Source organism: Muntiacus reevesi, chromosome 3 (assembly GCF_963930625.1).
Source record: "Muntiacus reevesi chromosome 3, mMunRee1.1, whole genome shotgun sequence".
Taxonomy (NCBI): Eukaryota; Metazoa; Chordata; class Mammalia; order Artiodactyla; family Cervidae; genus Muntiacus; species Muntiacus reevesi.
This window is the reverse complement of record NC_089251.1, coordinates 89,763,391-89,786,369: the sequence shown is the minus strand read 5'-3', so window position 1 is coordinate 89,786,369 and position 22,979 is coordinate 89,763,391. Positions and strand designations below refer to the sequence as shown.

At 37.5% G+C, this 22,979-nt stretch overlaps 1 protein-coding gene across 2 annotated transcripts in view; it reads left to right on the top strand.

The window, feature by feature from the left end:
• The window catches only part of EXOC6B (exocyst complex component 6B), a 669,652-nt gene that overhangs the window by 369,316 nt on the left and 277,357 nt on the right, over positions 1-22,979 (top strand). For both annotated transcript variants that reach the window (XM_065929532.1, XM_065929531.1), the window contains exon 16: positions 1,623-1,734. In XM_065929532.1, coding sequence (XP_065785604.1) covers positions 1,623-1,734 — 112 coding nt within the window. The remainder of the gene's footprint in view (positions 1-1,622; positions 1,735-22,979) is intronic.

The window sequence follows — 22,979 nt, the reverse complement described above, 5'->3', positions numbered from 1 at the left end:
AGAGATCAAATTGCCAACATTCTCTGGATCATAGAGAAGGTTAGGGAATTCCAGAAAAACATCTACTTCTTTTTTATTGACTACACTGAAGCCTCTGACTGTGTGAATCATAAAAAAACTGTGGAAAGCTTTTAAAGAGATGGGAACACCAGACCATCCTACCTATCTCCTGAGAAACCTGTTTGCAAGTCAAGAAGCAACAGTTAGAAAGAACCCTGTATGGAACAACTGATTGGTTGAAGATTGAGAAAGGAACACGACAGGGCTGTCTGCTGTCATCCTCTTCGCTTAACCTATACACTGAGCACATCATGAGAAATGCTGGGCTGGATGAGTTGCAAACTGGAATCAAGGTAGACAGGAGAAACATCATCAACCTCAGATATGCAGATGATACCACTCTAATGGCAGAAAGCGAAGAGGACCTAAGGAACCTCTTGATGAAGGTGAAGGAGGAGAGTGAAAGAGCCTGCTTAAAACTAAGTATTATAAAACTAAGGTCATGGCATCCAACCCTGTACTTCATGGCAAATGGAAGGGGAAAATGTGGAAATAGTGACAGAATTCCTCTTCTTGGGCTCTAAAATCACTGTGGATGGTGACTGCAGCCATGAAATCAGATGGTGCTTCTTGGCAGGAAAGCTCTGACAAATCTAGACAATGTGTGAAAAACAGAGGCATTGCACTACCGACAAATGTCCGTAGAGTCACAGCTGTGGGCTTCCCAGCGGGCTCATGCAGCTGTGAGAGCTGGACTGTGAAAAAGGAAGAATGCCACAGAATTGACGCCTTTGAACTGTGGTGCTGGAGAAGAATCCTGAAAGTCCCTTGGACAGCATGGAGATCAAACCAGTCAATCTTAAGGGAAATCAACCCTGAATTCTTGGTAGGACTGATGCTGAAGCTCCAGTATTTTGGTCATCTGATGCAAACAGCTGACTCATTGGAAAAGTTCCTGATGCTGGGAAAGATTGAGGGCAGAAAGAAGATAGGGTGTCGGAGGTTGAGGTGGCTGGGTGGCATCCCCAATGCAATGGACATGAACTTGGGCAAGCTTCGGGAGATAGTGAGGGTCGGGAATGCTTGGCGTGTTGCAGTCCTTGGGGTCACAAAGAGTTGGACATGACTGGGCAACTGAACAACAAGAAGACATTATATGAAAGATATGATGACATAGAAGCAGAGATATTTTTCTGTCTTTAAGGAGCCTTTATCAGCTAATTGTGCAGGAAGGTTACAAAGAGATTAGCTTGAAAAATTATGAATGTTAACTGTGAAGGAATTTGAATGTGTGGGAGAAATAAGGTTTCAGGACACAGAATCATGTTAGAGGATTCTTCCATGAGAGGTAGTGTAGCATAGTGTTTAAGTGTTGTAGGCTTTAGATCTAGACTGCCTTATTAAAATCTTTTTTTTTTTTTGCTATCTGCTCAATACTAAAATTATTTCATATGGTTATTGTGTGGGTTAAATGAAGTTTTATACATTAAAGTATTTAGAACCTAATTTCTGAAGTACAATAAATATTTCCTGCAGTTATTATTATTATTAAAGTACTACTGAAGCCTTGTTTGCAAAATAATTCTCCTACCTATGACTGACTCTTGATACTTCCTTTTTAGCTCAACTGAAGTTGATGACATGATTCGTAAATCAACAAACCTGTTGCTAACTAGGACTCTAAGCAACTCTCTGCAGAATGTCATTAAAAGGAAGAATATTGGACTTACTGAGGTAACTCTGCTATTATTGGAGGCAGTCAAGGCAATATGTGAATAGATCTCCAAAGCTCTGGGGCTTGTGTGTTAATTAATTACAATTTTCTGTGTGATCTGTCATGTTATTCATGGGCTCATGGTGAAAGTGCAAAATAAATTCCTTGTAGTTTTCTTTTGTTGCCTTGGAGAAACCCAGTATTTTTTGGAAAAGTCACTTTTTTTGTCTCTCTCATTATCTTCATTAATTTAACTGGTTTTCCTTTCTGAGGTTATTGGGTTAAATTTCTATTATTTGCCATTGATTATATATTTAAAAAATTGTTGATTGGAGAATAGAGTCAATGTCAGGATCCTGTTTAAAATAATGGCACTTTGAGTACAACATACAGTATGAAATCACATTTTGCCTACATAAGTCATTGATGCCAGGGATATTAGCATTCATAGTCATTGGTTAGTGTTAGATTCAGATTTTGTTTTTGAGATACATTAGGAATATGAATAGTAAATTACTCTTAATTAGCATGTAACTGGGAATTTAGGATTGAGGAAATGTGAGAGAAAGGCAGTTGTCACATTTCTGTGGAAGCTTACACAATCTCACAAAGGATGAAGGGATATTGTACTTACGTTGAGAACAGTATCTTGGCAAACTGAATATCTGATGCATTGTCATAAGTCCTAAAATTTAGAAAGATGTGAAATTTCCCTTTTCTTATAAACCCAGGTTTGTGTGGGAGTGTCAACCTGCCATTTTATGGAAATTATAGTGTCAAAAGTGAGAGATTGGAGGAATCTTCTTCACAAGCAAAGGGAAAGGCTGTTGGCCATCTGTTTTACCTACATAGGTGGTTTAGTTTCAAATTCAGTTGGTCTAGAAAATTGATATTTTTAGGGATATGTTACCAAGGATGAACATTAGAAAGTGATCAACGATACTGACCCATAGATAAACATAGCTGGAAGTCACATGAACATCTATTGTTATTTCTGATTTTGGAGTGATTGCTTCTTTCCCTGTATTAATATTTTAAAATACTGTATTATAATATATAAATAGTGTCTTACAACACGGGACATTGGCAGTGATTGAATTCTACTTATAACAAACTTATTTTTATAGTCTGAAGTGACGTTTGATATTATTAGACGATCCCTTCACTTTGTAGTGCTTTGTTTCTGTTGCCTGGTATAGAAGTTAGTTATTGCCATTTGTGTCTGAGGATAGGCTAACTTCTTTTGTAATCAGGAACGCTACAAAAAACCAAGTTCAACTGAAAATTTGGCAGTCCTTCTGCTTTTGCAGATTATTCTGTTCTCCTTTTCTAAATCCCAAGTAAGACAAGAATTTTATTTATTTTATGAACTACTTCTTCATTAAAGCTCTTGATATAATTCTGCTTCTGCCATTTGATTTAGCAGTCTCTTAAAAGCCATTTTATTAATTATTTAATTTTTATTGAAGTTTAGTTAATTTATAATACTGTGTTAGTTTCATTTATCCAAAAAAAAAAAAAGAAATCCATTTTAAACAAGTAGCACAGCAGGAATGTGGTGTGGTAGAAGGAGCTTTGGCCACAGAAGACTCTGGATTTAGTTGTGACTATGCCATTGTTTTACTGTAGCATCTTAAAAGAAGACCTAACTCCTTAGCTCTTCAGTTTTTCTGACTCCATTGTTCTTTTCAAGGGTAATGTACAGATCAACTAACAACAGGAAGAAGCAGCAGGAGCTTGTCAAGAAGGACTATATCACATTTCTTGACATTATTTCACTGAATGCTAAATGTTATTGCTAAGTCATTGGATCACTTTAGGCAAAAATACTTTTGTTATCAAAATCTTTGCATCTGCATGAAGGAACATCCACAAATATTTATTTATTTTGGCTATGATGGCTGTGTATACCTGTATAGACGCTTACACAACTAGTGATTTTTTCATCACCAAGTAAATCTTTGACTAACTGTATTATTCAACTTTTATGAAAGGGAGGACATTATATCTTCCTTTATAGGTAACTGAAGTGATTTTTACATCTGAAATCATCATCATAATAGGCAGTGTTTGTGTAACAATTTATATTCCTCAGAGGCTGTTCACATATAATCACCTTATCTAAATAAGGTGATTTAGCACAATAACATCTGAAGCAGGTTGGGCATATATTTTTATTCCCTTTTTATAGAAGGTATAATTAAAGTTCAAGGAGAATGCCCAAGCGAGCAAAATGATAGAAATGAGGCTTGAGTTCAGGTTATTTTTTCCCCAAACTTATTAATATTTACTATATTGTATTGCTTTCCATATTGATGTAATTATTCTATCATAACAAGGATAAAGATTTTTATAGGAGGTCCATGGTAACATGGAAATTGTTCTACTTATAGATGATTTTGGGTAATATATCCACTCAAATGATAGAAGTATTGTAAGCATTCAAAACTCACAAGAGTCCTGTTTCTGGTTACCAGAGAGACAATTCTTTTGGCATTTACAAGCTCACATAGCTTAATGTCTTCCTGCCTATCTTAATTTGCAGTTATATGCCATCTCATCTCATTTTTTTCTGTCCATATACTCTATCCTTTTATCTCTTTCTCTCTATAAACTAGCTTTCATACCTTTTACATGACTTCTTTTCTTCCCTGTGTTAAGCCAATTCAACATTACCTTTCATTTCTAGCCCCTACTGTAACTTGAATGCCCTATACTCTCAGACCTTAAGTGATGATCTACATGCAGTTCAGTCAGCACGTACAGCTGTTTCCTAGGGATACTTCTTCCAGGTCTGTGAGAAGAAGGTCAGCTGAGCAGCAGCCAAGAGTGTATGTTCTAAAGCAGACTGCATGGGTCCCAGTTCTGGTTTTCTTTAATAAATATGATCTTAGGTAGATTACTTGGGTTTATGTGAAAAATGGGGACAATAGTAGCATGTATTTCATAAGATTTCTGTGAAGATAAAATGAACAGATAAAGTGCTTAGAATAGTTCCTGGTTCACAGCAAATAATGCATATTGCCTATTATTAAAAAAGGTCTGGCAGATAGTGTGATGGTTAGGGCTAGTACAGAAATGGAGTTTTTCAGTTAAGAAAAGTCAGAAGACTAGAGCAAGATGTCTTATTAAGATAAATAATTTTTAAAGTTAACTTTACAGTTTTATTAATTTCCTACTCTGTGACAGGCACTGATCTAAGTCTTAAGAATAAATAAGTAAAGAACAATAAGAACAACAACAAAAGAGATTTTTGCTTATATTCTAGTGGCAGAAAACAGATAATAAATAGTAAATAAAAAAGTAAATCATCTAGTATGATGAAAGCTTGTGAATTCTATAGATGAAGAGAAAGAACCTGGTTTAAGGAAATCAGGAGTCTGGTGGAGGTTCAAGGTTGGTCTTACCAGAAAGGGCAACATATTGACAGTAAGTTATCATTGAAGGGGAAAGGTATTCTTGGCAGAAGTTAGAACTATAACAAAGGTCTGAAAGTAGTTAAAGTAGTTATTGGCAAGTGTAGGGAATAATAAGGAAGCTAAAGTAGTTGGACTGGAGTGATCTAGGGGAACAGAAAGAGGAGATTAAATCAAAGAGGGATCAGGGATTCATGCTAGGTCATTAAAAAGTGTTTGGCTATTGTTTTGTATGAAAAGGGATGCCATGGCAGGATTTTGATAGTGGCATGATCTGTCATATTCAGAAAGGATCACATTGACTATGGTATTGAGAATTAAGTGTATGGTAAAAACAGGGAGACCACTTAGGAGGCTATTACAGTAATCCTGCAAGGTTTGATGGAAGCTTGGGGATAGAGGTGATGACAAGTGGTCCTATTTGGACTGTAAAGTCAATATGGTTTCCTGATGGTTAGATGTAAAGAAAGCAAGTAAATGAGAAATTGATACCTCTCAATATTTTCATGTGAGCAACTAGAAGGCTGCATATAACATATGCTTTGATAGGAAAAATTTGAAGTAGAGCTAAATTTGGAGTCTGACTCTGCGATCCCATGGACTGTAGTCTGCCAGGCTTCTCAGTCCATGGGATTTTCAAGGCAAGAGTACTGGAGTGGGTTGCCATTTCCTTCTCCAGGGGATCTTCCTGACCCAAGAATCGAACCCGGGTCTCCCACATTGCAGACAGACGCTTTACCCTCTGAGCCACCAACATAGATAGCATATTAAAAAGCAGAGACATTACTTTGCCAACAAAGGTCCGTCTGGTCAAGGCTATGGTTTTTCCAGTGGTCATGTATGGATGTGAGAGCTGGACTGTGAAGAAAGCTGAGCACTGAAAAATTGATGCTTTTAAACTGTGGTGTTGGAGAAGACTCTTGAAAGTCCCTTGGACTACATGGAGATCCAACCAGTCCATCCTAAAGGAGATCAGTCCTGGGTGTTCATTGGAAGGACTGATGCTGAAGCTGAAACTCCAATATTTGACCACCTCATGTGAAGAGTTGACTAATTGGAAAAGACCGTGATGCTGGGAGGGCTTGGGGGCAGGAGGAGAAGGGGACGACAGAGGATGAGATGGCTGGATGGCATCATCGACTCGATGGGCATGAGTTTGAGTAAACTCAGGGAGTTGGTGATAGACAGGGAGGCCTGGCGTGCTGTGATTCACGGGGTCGCAAAGAGTCGGACACAACTGAGCAACTGAACTGAACTACTGAAATTTGGGGTAGAGGAAGATTGGGGATTTGGTACTGGACATATAATTGTAGTGTTATTAAACATAGTTTGAGATACTGAGTGAACATGTATATATGAATTTAGTTTGAGAAAGTGTTTTGACCTGGAGATTAAACGTTGGGAGCATAAAAATTATGTTTATAACCATCTGACTGCATAATATTGCTTTATTTGTAAAGATGCAGAGAAATAGAGGAAAACAATAGAATGGGAAAGATAGAGATCTCTTCTAGAAAATTAGAGAACCAAGGAAACATATGCAAAGTGAAAGAAAGTGAAAGTGAAAGTTGCTCAGTCATGTCCAACTCTTTGCGACCCTATGGGCTATATAGTCCATGGAATTCTCCAGGCAAGAATACTGGAGTGAGAGGCTTTTCCCTTCTCCAGGGGAACTTCCCAACCCAGGGATCGAACCCAGGTCTCCCACATGCAAAGATGAGCACAAGAAATGACAGAAACAGTATGTACCTAACAGAAGCAGAAGGTATTAAGAAGAAGTAGCAAGAATACACAGAAGGATTGTACAAGAAAGATCTTAATGACCCAGATAACCATGATGGTGTGATCACTCACCTAGAGCCAGACAACTTAGAGTGTGAAGTCAAGTGGGCCTTAGGAAGCATCACTACGAACAAAGCTAGTAGAGGTGATGGAATCCCAGCTAAGCTACTTCAAGTCCACAAAGATGATGATGTTAAAGTGCTGTACTCAGTATGCCAGCAAGTTTGGAAAATTCAGCAGCAGCCACAGGACTGGAAAAGGTCAGTTTTCAAAGAAGGGCAGTGGCAAAGAATTCAAATTACCACAAAACTGTACTCATTTCACATACTAGCAAAGTAATACTCAAAACTCTTCAAGCTAGGCTTCAACAGCATGTGAACAAAGACTCCCAGAAGTTCCAGCTGGATTTAGACAAAGGCAGAGGAACCAGAGATCAAATTGCCACTCTCCATTGGATCATAGAAAAAAGAAGACAATTCTAGAAAAAAAAAGTCTACTTCTGCTTTATTGACTACACTGAAACCTTTGACTGTGTGGATCACAACAAACTGTGGGAGATTCTTCAAGAGATGGGAGTATCAAACCACCTTACCTGCCTCCTGTTAAGCCTGTATGCAGGTCAAGAAGTAACAGTTAGAACTGGACATGGAACAACGGGCTGGTTCTAAATTGGGAAGGGATAACATCAGGACTGTATATTGTTACCCTGCATATTTAACTTATATGCAGAGTACATCGTGTGAAATGCTGGACTGGATGAAGCACAAGCTGGAATCAAGATTGCCGAGAGAAATATCAATAACCTCAGATACGCAGATGATACTACCCTTTTGGCAGAAAGTGAAGAGGAACTAAAGAGTCTCTTGATGAAGGTGAAAGAGGAGAGTGAAAAACTTAACATTCAAAAGTAAATATTCACAAAACAAAGATCATGGCATCCAGTCCCATCACTTCATGGCAGATGAATGGGGAAACAGTGGAAACAGTGACAGGCTTTATTTTCTTGGGCTCCGAAATCACTGCAGATGGTGACTGTAGCCATGAAATTAGAAGACACTTGTTCCTTGGAAGAAAAGCTGTGATAGACCTAGACAGCATATTAAAAAGCAGAGGCATTACTTTGCCAACAAAGGTCCATCTAATCAAAGGTATGATTTTTCGAGTATGTATGGATGTGAGAGTTGGACCATAAAGAAGGCTGAGCATCAAAGAATTGATGATTTTGAACTGTGGTGTTGAAGAAGATTCTTGAGAGTCCCTTGGACTGCGAGGAGATCAAAGCAGTCAATCCTAAAGGAAGTTGATCCAATTCATTCATTGGAAGAACTGATACTTAAGCTCCAATACTTTGGCCACCTGTTGAGAAGAGCTGACTCATTGGATAAGACCCTGAAAGAGCACACAGCATCAGTGTGAAAGACTATGGAAAGGAAGATTGAAGGCAGGAGGACAAGGGGACGATAGAGGACTAGATGGTTGGGTGGCGTTAGTGACTCAACGGATATGAGTTTGAGCAAGCTCCAGGAGATGGTGAAGAACAGAGAAGCCTGGCATGCTGCAGTCCGTGGAGTCACAAAGATTGGGATGTGACTGAGTGAGTGCACAACAACAATTATAAAGATGGAGAAGAAGATAAAGAATTGAACCTTTGGACTTTTTAGTATTAAGAAATCAGGAGAAAAGAGGAATCTGGAATGGAGGATGGGAAAAAGCTACTAGGGAAGTAAGAAAAAAGTAACAATAACAAAAAACAAAACACACAAGTGTAGTGTCCTGGAAGTCAGTGGAGAAAGTTTATCAAAAAGGAAGGAGTGTAAGAGGGTTCCCTTGTCTCCACACCCTCTCCAGCATTTATTGCTTGTAGACTTTTGGATAGCAGCCATCCTGACTGGCGTGTAATGGTACCTCATTGTGGTTTTGATTTGCATTTCTCTAATAATGAGTAATGTTCAGCATCTTTTCATGTGTTTGTTAGCCATCTGTATGTCTTCTTTGGAGAAATGTCTATTTAGTTCTTTGGCCCATTTTTTGATTGGGTCATTTATTTTTCTGGAATTGAGCTTCAGGTGTTGCTTGTATATTTTTGAGATTAATCCTTTGTCTGTTTCTTCATTTGCTATTATTTTCTCCCAATCTGAGGGCTGTCTTTTCACCTTACTTATAGTTTCCTTTGTAGTGCAAAAGCTTTTAAGTTTCATTAGGTCCCATTTGTTTATTTTTGCTTTTATTTCCAATATTCTGGGAGGTGGGTCATAGAGGATCCTGCTGTGATTTATGTCGGAGAGTGTTTTGCCTATGTTCTCCTCTAGGAGTTTTATAGTTTCTGGTCTTACATTTAGATCTTTAATCCATTTTGAGTTTATTTTTGTGTATAGTGTTAGAAAGTGTTCTAGTTTCATTCTTTTACAAGTGGTTGACCAGTTTTCCCAGCACCACTTGTTAAAGAGGTTGTCTTTTTTCCATTGTATATCCTTGCCTCCTTTGTCAAAGATAAGGTGTCCATAGGTTTGTGGATTTATCTCTGGGCTTTCTATTCTGTTCCATTGATCTATATTTCTGTCTTTGTGCCAGTACCATACTGTCTTGATGCCTGTGGCTTTGTAGTAGAGTCTGAAGTCAGGCAGGTTGATTCCTCCAGTTCCATTCTTCTTTCTCAAGATTACTTTGGTTACTTTGGCTATTCAAGGTTTTTTGTATTTCCATACAAATTGTGAAATTATTTGTTCTAGTTCTGTGAAAAATACCGTTAGTAGCTTGATAGGGATTGCATTGAATCTATAGATTGCTTTGGGTAGAATAGCCATTTTGACAATATTGATTCTTCCAATTCATGAACACAGTATGTTTCTCCATCTGTTTGTGTCCTCTTTGATTTCTTTCATCAGTGTTTTATAGTTTTCTATGTATAGGTCTTTTGTTTCTTTAGGTAGATATACTCCTAAGTATTTTATTCTTTCTGTTGCAGTGGTGAATGGTATTGTTTCCTTAATTTCTCTTTCTGTTTTTTCATTGTTAGTATATAGGAATGCAAGGGATTTCTGTGTGTTAATTTTATATCCTGCAACTTTACTATATTCATTGATAGCATATGACCCAGCAATCCCACTTCTGGGCATACATACTGAGGAAACCAGATCTGAAAGAGACACGTGCACCCCAATGTTCATCACAGCACTGTTTATAATAGCCAGGACATGGAAGCAACCTAGATGCCCATCAGCAGATGAATGGATAAGGAAGCTGTGGTATATATACACCATGGAATATTACTCAGCCGTTAAAAAGAATTCATTTGAATCGATTCTAATGAGATGGATGAAACTGGAGCCCATTATACAGAGTGAAGTAAGCCAGAAAGATAAAGAACATTACAGCATACTAACACATATATATGGAATTTAGAAAGATGGTAACGATAACCCTATATGCAAAACAAAAAAAGAGACACAGAAGTACAGAACAGACTTTTGAACTCTGTGGGAGAAGGTGAGGGTGGGATGTTTCGAAAGAACAGCTTGTATATTATCTATGGTGAAACAGATCACCAGCCCAGGTGGGATGCATGAGACAAGTGCTTGGGCCTGGTGCACTGGGAGCACCCAGAGGAATCGGGTGGAGAGGGAGGTGGGAGGGGGGATTGGGATGGGGAATACGTGTAACTCTATGGCTGATTCATATCAATGTATGACAAAACCCACTGAAATGTTGTGAAGTAATTAGCCTCCAACTAATAAAAAAAAAAATCGTAAAAAAAGAAAAGAAAAAGGAAGGAGTGGTTAATTATGATAATAATTGGGGATACTTCAGGTAATTGAGGATTAATATTTACCATTGGATTTAGCAATTTGGTGTAAGATATTACCCTTGATAGGAGCATTATTAATAGAGTGATGTTAGGAAACTCTTCATGAAGTAGGTTTAAAAGAGAATGAGTTCTTCACAGAAGAATTTGAAACAAATTACATGGATATTACCCCTCCAGGGCTGAAACTTTGCTTCATACTCCTTTGGTAGGTTGTTCTTGGTGACCTATTCCTTAAAAGTGTAGTGTTGAAGGAGGGAAATGCTGCTTTACAGTGAGCAAATCTGACACACTGTTTGTCAGGTAATCAAGATTATCACCAATTCAGTGAACCTGAGTTTGAGGAAACTCTGGGAGATAAAACTCTGGAGATGAGAGGAAACTCAAGGGAAGCCTGGTGTGCTGCGTTCATGGGGTCACAAAAGAGTCGACATGACTGAGTGACTGAACAGCAAAATCAAGGTTAACATCCTCAGTTATAGGTAGTGGTGATGGCATGTACCTTCAGTATGATGTGATAAGGTATTTTACCTCTCTGGTCTTCCTTCCAAACCCATGACATTAGTCTAACCGTGAGAAAAAATGTTAAACAAAAGCAAATTGAAGGATGTTCTACAAAATACCCAACCAGTACTCCTCAAAACTTCATGATCAGCAAAAACAAGGAAAGTATGAGGAGGCTAAGGAGACAAGACAAATAAATGTAACGTGGTATCTTAGATGGGCTCCTGAAAACAGTAAAGAACATCAGATGAAAACTAATGAGACTTAAAGAAGGTGTGTTGTTCAGTTATAGGCTTCTGTCATAACTCAGTTGGTAAAGAATCTGCCTGCAATTCAGGAGACCCCAGTTTGATTCCTGGGTTGGGAAGATTTGCTGGAGAAGGAACAGGCTCCCCACTCCAGTATTCTTGGGCTTCGCTTGTGGCTCAGCTGGTAAAGAATCTGCCTGCAATGTGGAAGACCTGGGGTCAGTCCCTGGGTTGGGGAGATCCCCTAGAGAAGGGAAAGGCTGCCCACTCCAATATTCTGGCCTGGAGAATTCCAGGGACTGTATAGTCCATGGGGTCGCAAAGAATCAGACACAACTGAGTGACTTTCACTTCACTTCAGTTAATAGTAATGCACTGATGTTGGTTCCTTAGTTATGGCAAATGTACCATAGTAAAGGGCTTCCCAGGTAACTCAGTTGGTGAATAATTGCCTGCAATGCAGGAGATGTGGGTTTGATGCCTAGATTGGGAAGATCTCCTGGAGAAGGGCAGGGCAACCCACTCCAGTATTCTTTTTTTTTTTTTCTTTTTGATTTTTTTAAAAATTAATTTATTTGTTATTGAAGGATAGTTGCTTTAGAGAATTTTGCTGTTTTCTATCAAACGTCAGCATGAGGCAGCCATAGGTATACATATATCCTCTCGCTTTTGAAACTCCCTCCCAACTCCCTCCCCATCCCACCCCTTAGGTTGATACAGAGCCAGCCCCTGTTTGAGTTTCCTGAGGCATATGGCAAATTCCCGTTGGCTATCTATTTTACATATGGTAATGTTTATTTTCATGTTACTCTTTCCATACATCTCACCATCTTCTCCCCTCTCCCCATGTCCATAAGTCTATTTTCTATGTCTGTTTCTCCATTGTTTCCCTGTAAATAAATTCTTCAGTACCATTTTTCCAGATTTTGTATATGTGTGTTAGAATACAGTATCTATCTTTCTCTTTCTGACTCACTTCACTCTGTATAATAGGTTCTAGGTTCATCCACCTTACGAGAACTGACTCAGATGCATTCCTTTTTATGGCTGAGTACTATTCCATTGTGTGTATATATGTATGTGTGTGTGTGTGTATATATATATATATATATATATTTATATATATATAGCAGAACTTCTTTATCCATTCATCTGTCAATGGACAAAGAGGTTGCTTCCACATCCTGGATGTTGTAAATAGTGCTGCAGTGAATATTGGGATACATGTATCATTTTCAATTATGGTTTTCTCGGGATATCTGCTCAGAAATGGGATTGCGGTGTCATATGGTTTTCTTATTCCTAGTTTTTTAAGGCCATACCATCTTCCATAGTGGCTATATCAGTTTACGTTCCCACCACCAGTACAAGAGTGTTCCCTTTTCTCCACACCCTTTTCAGCATTTATTGTTTGTAAACTTTTTGATGATGGCCGTTCTGACTGGTATGAGATGATAACACGTTGTAGTTTTGATTTGCGTTTCTCTGATAATGAGCGAGGTTGAGCATCTTTTCATATGTTTGTTAGCTGTTTGTATGTCTTTTTTGGAAAAATGTCTGTTTAGGTCTGTTTCCCACCTTTTTATTAGGTTGTTTTTCTGGTATTGAGTTGTATGAACTGCTTGTATATTTTGCAAATTAATCTTTTGTCAGTGGTTTCATTTTCTATTATTTTCTCCCATTCTGAGAGTTTTCTTTCTGCCTTGCTCATAGTTTCCTTTGCTATGCAAAAGCTATTATGTTTAATCAGGTCCCACTTGTTTACTTTTGTTTTAATTTCCGTTACTGTAGGAAGTGGTTTATAAAGGATCTTGCTTTGATTTATGTCATTGAGTGTTCTGCCTATGTTTTCTCCAAGAGTTTTATAGTTTCTGGTCTTACTTTTAGGTCTTTAATCCATTTTGAATTTATCTTTGTGTATAGTGTTAGGAAATGTTCTAATTTCATTCTTTTACATGCAGCTGTCCAGTTTTTCCAGCACCATTTACTGAAGAGGCTGTCTTTTCCCCATTGTATATTCTTGCCTCCATTGTCAAAAATAAGGTACCCATAGGTATCTGGGTTTATTTCTGGGCTTTCTATCTTGTTGCATTGGTTTGTATTTCTTTTTTTGTGCTAGTACCATACTGTCTTGATGACTGCAGCTTTGTAGTGTAGTCTGAAGTCAGGAAGGTTGATTCCTCCAGCTCCATTCTTCTTTCTCAGGACTGCCTTGGCTATTCGGGGTCTTTTATGTTTCCATATGAATTGTGAAATTTTTTGTTCTAGTTCTGTGAAAAATGCCATTGGTAATTAGATAGGGATAGCTTTGAATCTGTAGATTGCATTTGATAGTATAGTCATTTTCACAATATTGTTTCTTCCAATCCAGTACATTGGAATATCTCTCCATCTGTTTATGTCATCTTTGATTTCTTTCATTAGTGTCTTATAATTTTCTGTGTACAGTTCTTTCGTCTCATTAGGTAAGTTTATTCCTAGGTATTTAATTCTTTTTTTTTGCAATGGTGAATGGGATTGATTCCTTAGTTGCTTTTTCTGATTTTTCATTTCAGTATATAGAAATGCAAGTGATTTCTGTGTATTAATTTTATATCTTGCAACTTTGCTAAATTTGCTGATTAGCTCTAGTAATTTTCTGATACTATCTTTAGGGTTTTCTATGTACAGTGTCATGTCATCTGCAAACAGTGAGAGCTTTACTTTTTCTTTTCTGATCTGGATTCCCTTTATTTCTTTTACTTCTCTGATTGCTGTAGCTAGGACTCCCAGAACTATGTTGAATAATAGTGGCGAAAGTGGACATCCTCGTCTTGTTCCTGATCTTAAGGGGATTGTTTTCAGTTTTTCATGATTGAGAATAATGTTTGCTGTAGGCTTATCATATATGGCCTTTACTGTGTTGAGGTAGATTCCTTCCATGCCCATTTTTTGAAGAGTTTTAGTCATAAATAAGTGCTGAATTTTGTCAAAGGCTTTTTCCACATCGAGAGATGATCATATGGTTTTTATCTTTCAGTTTGTTAATATGGTATATCAGATTGATTGATTTCTGTATACTGAAGAATCCTTGCATCCCTGGAATAAACCCAACTTGATCATGCTGTATGAGCCTTTTGATGTGTTGGTGAATTCTGTTTGCTAAAATTTTGTTGTGGATGTTTGCATCTATGTTCATCAGTGATATTGGCCTGTATTTTCTTTTTTTGTGTTGTCTCTGTCTGGTTTTGGTATGAGGATGATGGTGGCCTCATAGAATGAATTTGAAAGTGTTTCTTCCTCTGTAATTTTTTGAAAGAGTTTTAGAAGGATAGGCATTAGCTTTTCTCTAAATGTTCGATAGAATTCTGCTGTGAAGCCATCTGGTCCTGGAGTTTTGTTTTTTGGGAGATTTTTGATCACAACTTCAATTTCAGTGCTTGTAATTGGTGCTTGTAATTGCTTGTTCATAATTTCTATTTTTTCATGATTCAGTCTTGGAAGATTGAACTTTTGTAAGAATCTGTCCATTTCTTCGAGGTTATCTATTTTATTGCATATAGTTGTTCATAATAGCCTCTTATGATCATTTGTATTTCTGCAATATCTGTTTTAACCTCTCCTTTTTAATTTCTGATTTTGTTGATTTGATTCTTCTCTCTTTTTTTCTTGATGAGTCTGGCAAGGGTTTGTCAATTTTGTTTATCTTCTCAAAGAACCAGCTTTTAGTTTTGTTAACCTTTACTAATGTTTCTTTCATTTCTTTTTCATTTATTTCTGCTTGGATCTTTACGGTTTCTTTCTTTCTACTAATTTTGGGTTTTCTTGTCTTCTTCTTTTCCCAGTAGCTTTAGGTGTAGAGTTAGGTTGTCTATTCGATATTTTTCTTATTTCTTGAGATAGGATTGTACTGCTATAAACTTCCCTGTTAGAACTGTGTTTGCTGCATCCCTTAGGTTTTGAGTTGTCGTGTTTTCATTGTCATTTTTTTCTAGAAATTTTTTGATTTCCCTTTTGATTTCTTCAGTAACCTGTTGGTTATTTAGAAATCTGTTGTTTAATCTCCATGTGTTTGTGTTTCTTACAATTTTTTTCTTGTAGTTGATATCTAGTCTCATAGTGTTGTGGTTGGAGAAGATGCTTGACACGATTTCAGTTTTCTTAAATTTACTGAGGTTTGATTTGTGACCCAAGATGTGGTCTATCCTGGAGAATTTCCCATGTGCACTTGAGAGGAAGGTGTATTCTTCTGCATTTGGATGGAATGACCTGAAGAAATCAATGAGATCCATCTCATCTAATGTATCATTTAAGACTTGTGTTTCCACATTAATTTTCTGTTTTCATGATCTGTCCATCAGTCTGAGTGGGGTATTAAAGTCTCCTACGATTATTGTGTTACTGTCAGTTTCTCGTTTTATCTCTGTTAGTGTTTGTCTTATGTATTGAGGTGCTCCTGTATTGGGTGCAAAGATATTTGCAGTTGTTATGTCTTCCTCTTGGACTGATCCCTTGATCATTATGTAGTGTCCTTCCTTATCTCTTGTAATCTTCTTTATGTTAAGGTGTATTTTGTCCGATATGAGGATTGCTAGTCCAGCTTTCTTTTGCTTCCTGTTTGCATAGAATATATTTTTCCATCCTCTCACTTTCATATATGTGTCTTGAGGTCTAAGGTAGATTTTTTGTAGACAGCATATATATGGATCTTCTTTTTGTATCCATTTAGCCAGCCTGTGTCTTTTGGATGGAGCTTTTAATTCATTTCCATTTAAAGTAATTATTGATATATGTGTTCCTATTGCCATTTTCTAATTGGTAGGGGGTTTTTTGTAGATATTTTTTCTTCTGTTGTATTTCTTGACTACCAGTTCAGTTCAGTTCAGTTCAGTTGCTTAGTCATGTCCAACTTTTTACGACCCCATGAACCGCAGCACGCCAGGCCTCCCTGTACATCACAAACTGCCGGAGTCCACCCAGACCCACGTCCACTGAGTCGATGATGCCATCCAACCATCTCATCCTCTGTCGTCCCCTTCTACTCCTGCCCTCTATCGTTCCCAGCATCAGAGTCTTTTCAAATGAGTCAGGTCTTTGCATCAGATGGCCAGAGTATTGGAATTTCAGCTTCAACATCAGTCCTTCCAGTCAACACCCAGGACTTATCTCCTTTAGGATGGACTGGTTGGATCTCCTTTCAGTCCAAGGGACTCTCAAGAGTCTTCTCCAATACCACAGTTCAAAAGCATCAATTCTTCAGTGCTCAGCCTTCTTTATAGTCCAGCTCTCACATCCATATATGACTACTGGAAAAACCATAGCTTTCACTAAACGGACCTTTATGGACAAAGTAATGTCTCTGTTTTTTAATATGCTGTCTAGGTTGATAATAACTTTCCTTCCAAGGAGTATGCGTCTTTTAATTCCATGGCTGCAGTCACCATCTATAGTGATTTTAGAGCCCCCCAAAATAAAGTAAGCCACTGTTTCCACTGTCTCCCCATCTATTTGCCATGAAATGATGGAACTAGATGCCATGATCTTAGTTTTCTGAATGTTAAGCTTTAAGTCAACTTTTTCACTCTCCTCTTTCACTTTCATCAAGAGGCTCTTTAGTTCTTCTTCACTTTCTGCCATAAGCCTGGTGTCATCTGTATATCTAAGGTTATTGATATTTCTCCTGATGATCTTGATTCCAGCTTATGCTTCCTCCAGTCCAGCATTTCTCATGATATACTTTGCATATAAGTTAAATAAGCAGGGTGACAATATACAGCCTTGACATACTGCTTTTCCTATTTGGAACCAGTCTGTTGTTCCATGTTCAGTTCTAACTGTTGCTTCCTGACCTGCATGCAGGTTTCTCAAGAGGCAGATCAGGTGGTCTGATATTTCCATTTCCTTCAGAATTTTCCACAGTTTATTGTGATCCACACAGTCCAAGGCTTTGGCATAGTCAGTAAAGCAGAAATAGATACTTTTCTGAAACTCTTGCTTTTTTGATGATCCAGCAGATGTTGGCAGTTTGATCTCTGGTTCCTCTGCCTTTTCTAAATCCAGCTTGACCATCTGCAACTTCATGGTTCACATATTACTGAATATAAGTCCGTTTAACATTTGTTATAAGCTGGTTTTGTGGTACTGAATTGTCTTAACCTTTTCTTGTCTGAAAAGCTTTTTATTTCTCCATCAATTTTGAATGGGATCTTTGCTGGGTACAGTGATCTTGGTTGTAGATTTTTCCCTTTCAGTACTTCAAATATATCCTGCCATTCCCTTCTGGCCTACAGTTTCTGCTGAAAGATCAGCTGTTAAGTGTATGGGGTTTCCCTTATATATTGTTGCTTCTCCCTTGCTGCTTTTAATTTTCTTTGTTTGTGTTTAGTCTTTGTTACTTTGATTTATATGTGTCCTGGCGTGTTTCTCCTTGGGTTTATCCTGTATGGGGCTCTTTGTGCCTCTTGGACTTGATTGGATATTTCCTTTTCCATGATGGGGAAATTTTCATCTATAATTTCTTCAAATATTTTCTGATCCCCATTCTTTTTCTCTTATTCTTCTGGGACCCCTATTTCAAACGTTGGTATGTTTGATATAGTCCCAGAGGTCTCTGAGAGTGTCTTCAGCTCTTTTCATTCCTTTTACTTTATTCTGCTCTTCAGAAGTTATTTCCACCATTTTATCTTCCAGCTAGCTCACTGATTTGTTCTTCTGCTCCAGATATTGTGCTATTGATTCCTTCTACAGTATTTTTAATTTCAGTAATTGTGTTGTTTGTCTCTGTATGCTTATTCTTTAATTCTTCTAGGTCTTTGTTAACTGATTCTTGCATTTTCTCCACTTTGTTTTGAAGTTTTTGATCATCTTTACTATCATCATTCTGAATTCTTTTTCAGGTTATTTTCTTATTTCCTCTTCCCTGATTTGGACTTCTGTGTTTCTTGTTTGTTCCTTCATTTGTTCAATATTTCTCTGCCTTTTCATTTTTTTTTTTTCTTTTGAGGTTATTGTGTTTTAGGTCTCCTTTTCCCAGGCTTCAAGGAAAGTTGAATTCTTTATTAGAAGAAGTTTGACTTCTTTCTTCCTTTTGGTTTCAGCCCTCCTAACTTTGGTCCCATGGTTTGTGTGAGCTTCATATAGGGTGAGATTTGTGCTGAGTTTTTGTTTGTTTGTTTGTTTTTCCTCTGATGGGCAAGTGTGAGTGAGGTGGTACTCCTGGCTGCTGCTTATTGGGTTTGTATTATTGCTTTGTTTGTTATTTAGATGAGGCATCCTGCACGGGGTGCTACTGATGGTTGGGTGATGCTGGACCTTGTATTCAGTGGTTTTCTTTGTGTGAGTTCTCACTACTGGATGATCCCTACGGTTTTTTCTCTGGTAGTCTAGGGCCTTCGATTCAGTGCTCCCACTCCAAATGCTCAGGGTTTGATCTCTGGTCAGGAACGAAGATTTCACAAGTTGTTTGTTATGGTATTAAGGGAGAGAAAAACAAATATCCAAAAATGAGAAACCAAAGATGAATCCCAGATCAATGGCATTTACAATATCAGGCAAATAATAATTAAAATAATGAAATATACACATATGCATATACACCCATGGACAACATGAAAACGATCCAACAAAAATCAAGTACACTTGATTGATCCAGTGAACAAAGGAAATCAAATGTTATATTTACCAGTTAAGAAGAAAACTAACTTAAGCACAAACTAGAAAACAAAACTAAAGCAAGGCGCCAAGTGGGGAATAAAGGAATAAAAACAAAAGTAACAAATATGTTGAGAGGAAAGGAAATTAAGAAAAGAAAGAAAGAATAGATAGGCTAAATTAAATAGAGGTAGATGATTTATATACATTAAACATTAACTGCAAGGGGAAAAGAGCAGTAGTAAATGCAAATGAAGCAATAAATGTAGAAAAAATATAATAGGTTTTAAAAAATTAAAATTAGAAAAAAAGAGAAAAGTGTTCTTGCCTGGAGAACCCCATGGACAGAGGAGCCTGGTGGGCTACAGTTAGTAGGGGTGCAAAGAGTCGGACTTGACTGGCACAGCTGAGTACCCACACATGTCCCGTAGTAATGTGAGATGTAAACAGCAGGGGGAACTGGGTGTGGGGTATTTGGGAACTCTTTGCAACTGTCTTGTAAATATAAAACTATTCTACATAAAGTGTTTATTTATATTAATATTTTTAAAGAATGGAAAGAGAGGAATTGGAGACAGTGTGTATAAGACAACTCTTCCCTGAAATTTTGTTACAAAGGTAGGTAAGGAAATGAGGTCATAGCTGGCAGTGGAAGTCGGTTAATTAAAAAAAAATTGTAATAGCAGAACTAACAGCATGTTCTTTATGGTGAGAATAATACAATAAAAAGCAAAAAGTTGATGATGTATGAGAAAGGGGAAAATCTCCGGAATACTGTACTTGAGTAGGAGAGAGAGTTTAGAATCCCATTAACAGTTAAAGGAATTGGTTTTAAGTAGTATGAAGTTCACCTCTGATAACAGATGAGAATCACAGTATGTGGATGCAGATGGTGGTGATTGTGTATATGTTACGATGGAATTTTCCGAGTGCTCAGTTTTCCCACTGAAAGAAAAGTCTTCAGCTAAAAGTGGATTTCTAGTACAAATGTTGGGTTTAAGGTATCTCTGAAGAAGAGAAACTATCTCTGGGCACTGGAAAAGAGAGTTACTTCATGAACAGTAATGTGGTTATTTCATAGCATTATATGCACACTTTGGCTAGTGGATATGAAGTAAAGTGAGGCTAGCCAGCCTAGTTATATATTTTATTCAGCCATATAAGCCATATTTAGCTGAATCTGTACATAATAAGCAGTAAGTTCATATCAATAATAAAGTTCCCATGAATTTGGTATATTTTATACTTGATACTTTATTATTTGTATTATTGTTGTTGTTATTCAGTTGCTAAGTCTTAGCTGACTCTTTGCAACCCTATGCACTGTAGCATGCCCGGGTCCTCCATCCTCTACTATCTCCTGGAATTTGTCCAAGTTCATGTCCATTGAGTCAGTGATACTCTCTAACCGTCTCATCCTCTGCCACCCCCTTCTTTTTATTTTTTACATATATTTTCTCTTCTCCTTTTGCCCTCGAAGAAGGAGTTGCTTCATCGCAATAGGTGGCCAGTGTATTGGAGCATCAGTTTCCGTAACAGTGCTTCCAGTGAATTTTCAGGGTTGATTTCCTTTATGATTGACTGGTTTGATATCTTTGTTCCCAATTTGGAACCAGCCCATTGTTCCACGTCCCGTTGTAACTGTTGCTTCTTGACCCGTATACAGATTTTGCCTGAGGCAAGTAAGGTGGTCTGGTATTCCCATCTCTTGAAGAATTTTTCCACAGTTTGTTGTCATCCACACAATCAAAGGCTTTAGTGTAGTCAATGAAGCAGAAGTATATGCCTTCTGGATATGGAGATACTATATTATCCTGCAATCCCAGTCCTGGGCTTATATCCAGAGAAAGCCATACTTTCTTTGTATGAACCCCCCATTGTTTATAGCAGTACTATGTACAATCGCCCAGACATGGGAACAACCTAAATATCTATCAACAGATAAATGGATAATGACGATGTGGTATATTTGTGCAAAATATTACTCAGCCAAGAAAAAAAAATAGTACCATTTGTAGCCACAATGATGGACCTAGTGATTATCATACTAAGTGAGATAAGTTAGAGCAAGACAAATATCATATATCACTTATGCATGGAATCTAAAAAGCGATACAAATGAACTTATTTTCAAAATTGAAACAAATTCCAGACTTAGAAGCTTATGGATACCAAAGGGGAATGGTGAGCAGAGGGTATCAACTAGGAGGTTGGAATTAACACATATATACTGCTATATGTAATATATATAATCAACAGACACCTACTGTATAGCCCAATGAACTTTACTCAATCCTGTGTAATAACTTACATGGGAAAAGAATCTGATAAATATTATATATATGTGTGTATAACAATCACTTTGATGTACACTTGAAACTAGCACAATGTTGTAAATCAGCTGCATTTCAATTTAAAAAATTTTGAAGTAAGTTTTAAAATAAGATTGTTTTTTTCTAAGCCTTTTCTTTTTTACTACAGAAATTTGAGAACAATGTTGTAAAGAGAAAGAAAATAAACTACAAGTTTGTTAATCTCAGGATATCAGAGAATTAATTAAATTTGAGAGAAGGTTTTAAAATGAATCAAAGGATAGTCTTCCTGTATTAAAAATGTACTGATAGGCTTAAAATATAAATTAGACTTAAAATTATTTATTTATCACGTATGATAGAAATATATCTTCAGTTAAATCCATACTCAAATACTATTTCTTTAAGGAGATTTCCTTGACCACCTACTCTCAGAATAGCTCAGATCAAGCAAAGGAGAAAAGGAAAGATATTCCCATTTGAATGCAGAGTTCCAAAGAATAGCCAGGAGAAATAAGAAAGCCTTCCTCAGCGATCAATGCAAAGAAATAGAGGAAAACAACAGAATGGGAAAGACTAGAGATCTCTTTAAGAAAATTAGAGATACCAAGGGAACATTTCAGGTAAAGATGGGTTCGATAAAGGACAGAAATGGTATGGACCTAACAGAAGCAGAAGATATTAAGAAGAGGTGGCAAGAATACACAGAAGAACTGTACAAAAAAGATCTTCATGAGCCAGATAATCACAATGGTATGATCACTCACCTGGAGCCAGACATCCTGGAATGTGAAGTCAAGTGGGCCTTAGAAAGCATCAGTATGAACAAAGCTAGTGGATGTGATGGAACTCCAGTTGAGCTATTTCAAATTGTGAAAGGTGATGCTGTGAAAGTGCTGCACTCAATATGCCAGCAAATTTGGAAAACTCAGCAGTGGCCACAGGACTGGAAAAGGTCAGTGTTCATTCCAATCCCTAAGAAAGGCAATGCCAAAGAATGCTCAAACTACCGGACAATAGCACTCATCTCATACGCTAGTAAAGTGATGCTCAAAATTCTCCAAGCCAGGCTTCAGCAATACATGAACCATGAACTTCCAGATGTTCAAGCTGGTTTTAGAAAAGGTAGAGGAACCAGAGATCAAATTGACAACATCCACTGGATCTTTGAAAAAGCAAGAGAGTTCCAGAAAAACATCTATTTCTGCTTTATTGACTACGCCAAAGCCTTCAACTGTGTGGATCACAATAAACTGTGGAAAATTCTGAAAGAGATGGGAATACCAGACTACCTGACCTGCCTCTTGAGAAACCTGTATGCAGATCAGGAAGCAACAGTTAGAACTGAACATGGAACAACAGACTGGTTCCAAATAGGAAAAGGAGTACATCAAGGCTGTATATTGTCATCCTGTTCATTTAACTTATATGCAATATACATCATGAGAAACGCTGGGCTGGAAGAAGCACAGGCTGGAATCAAGATTGCCAGGAGAAATATCAATAACCTCAGATATGCAGATGACACCACCCTTATGGCAGAAAGTGAAGAGGAACTATAAAGCCTCTTGA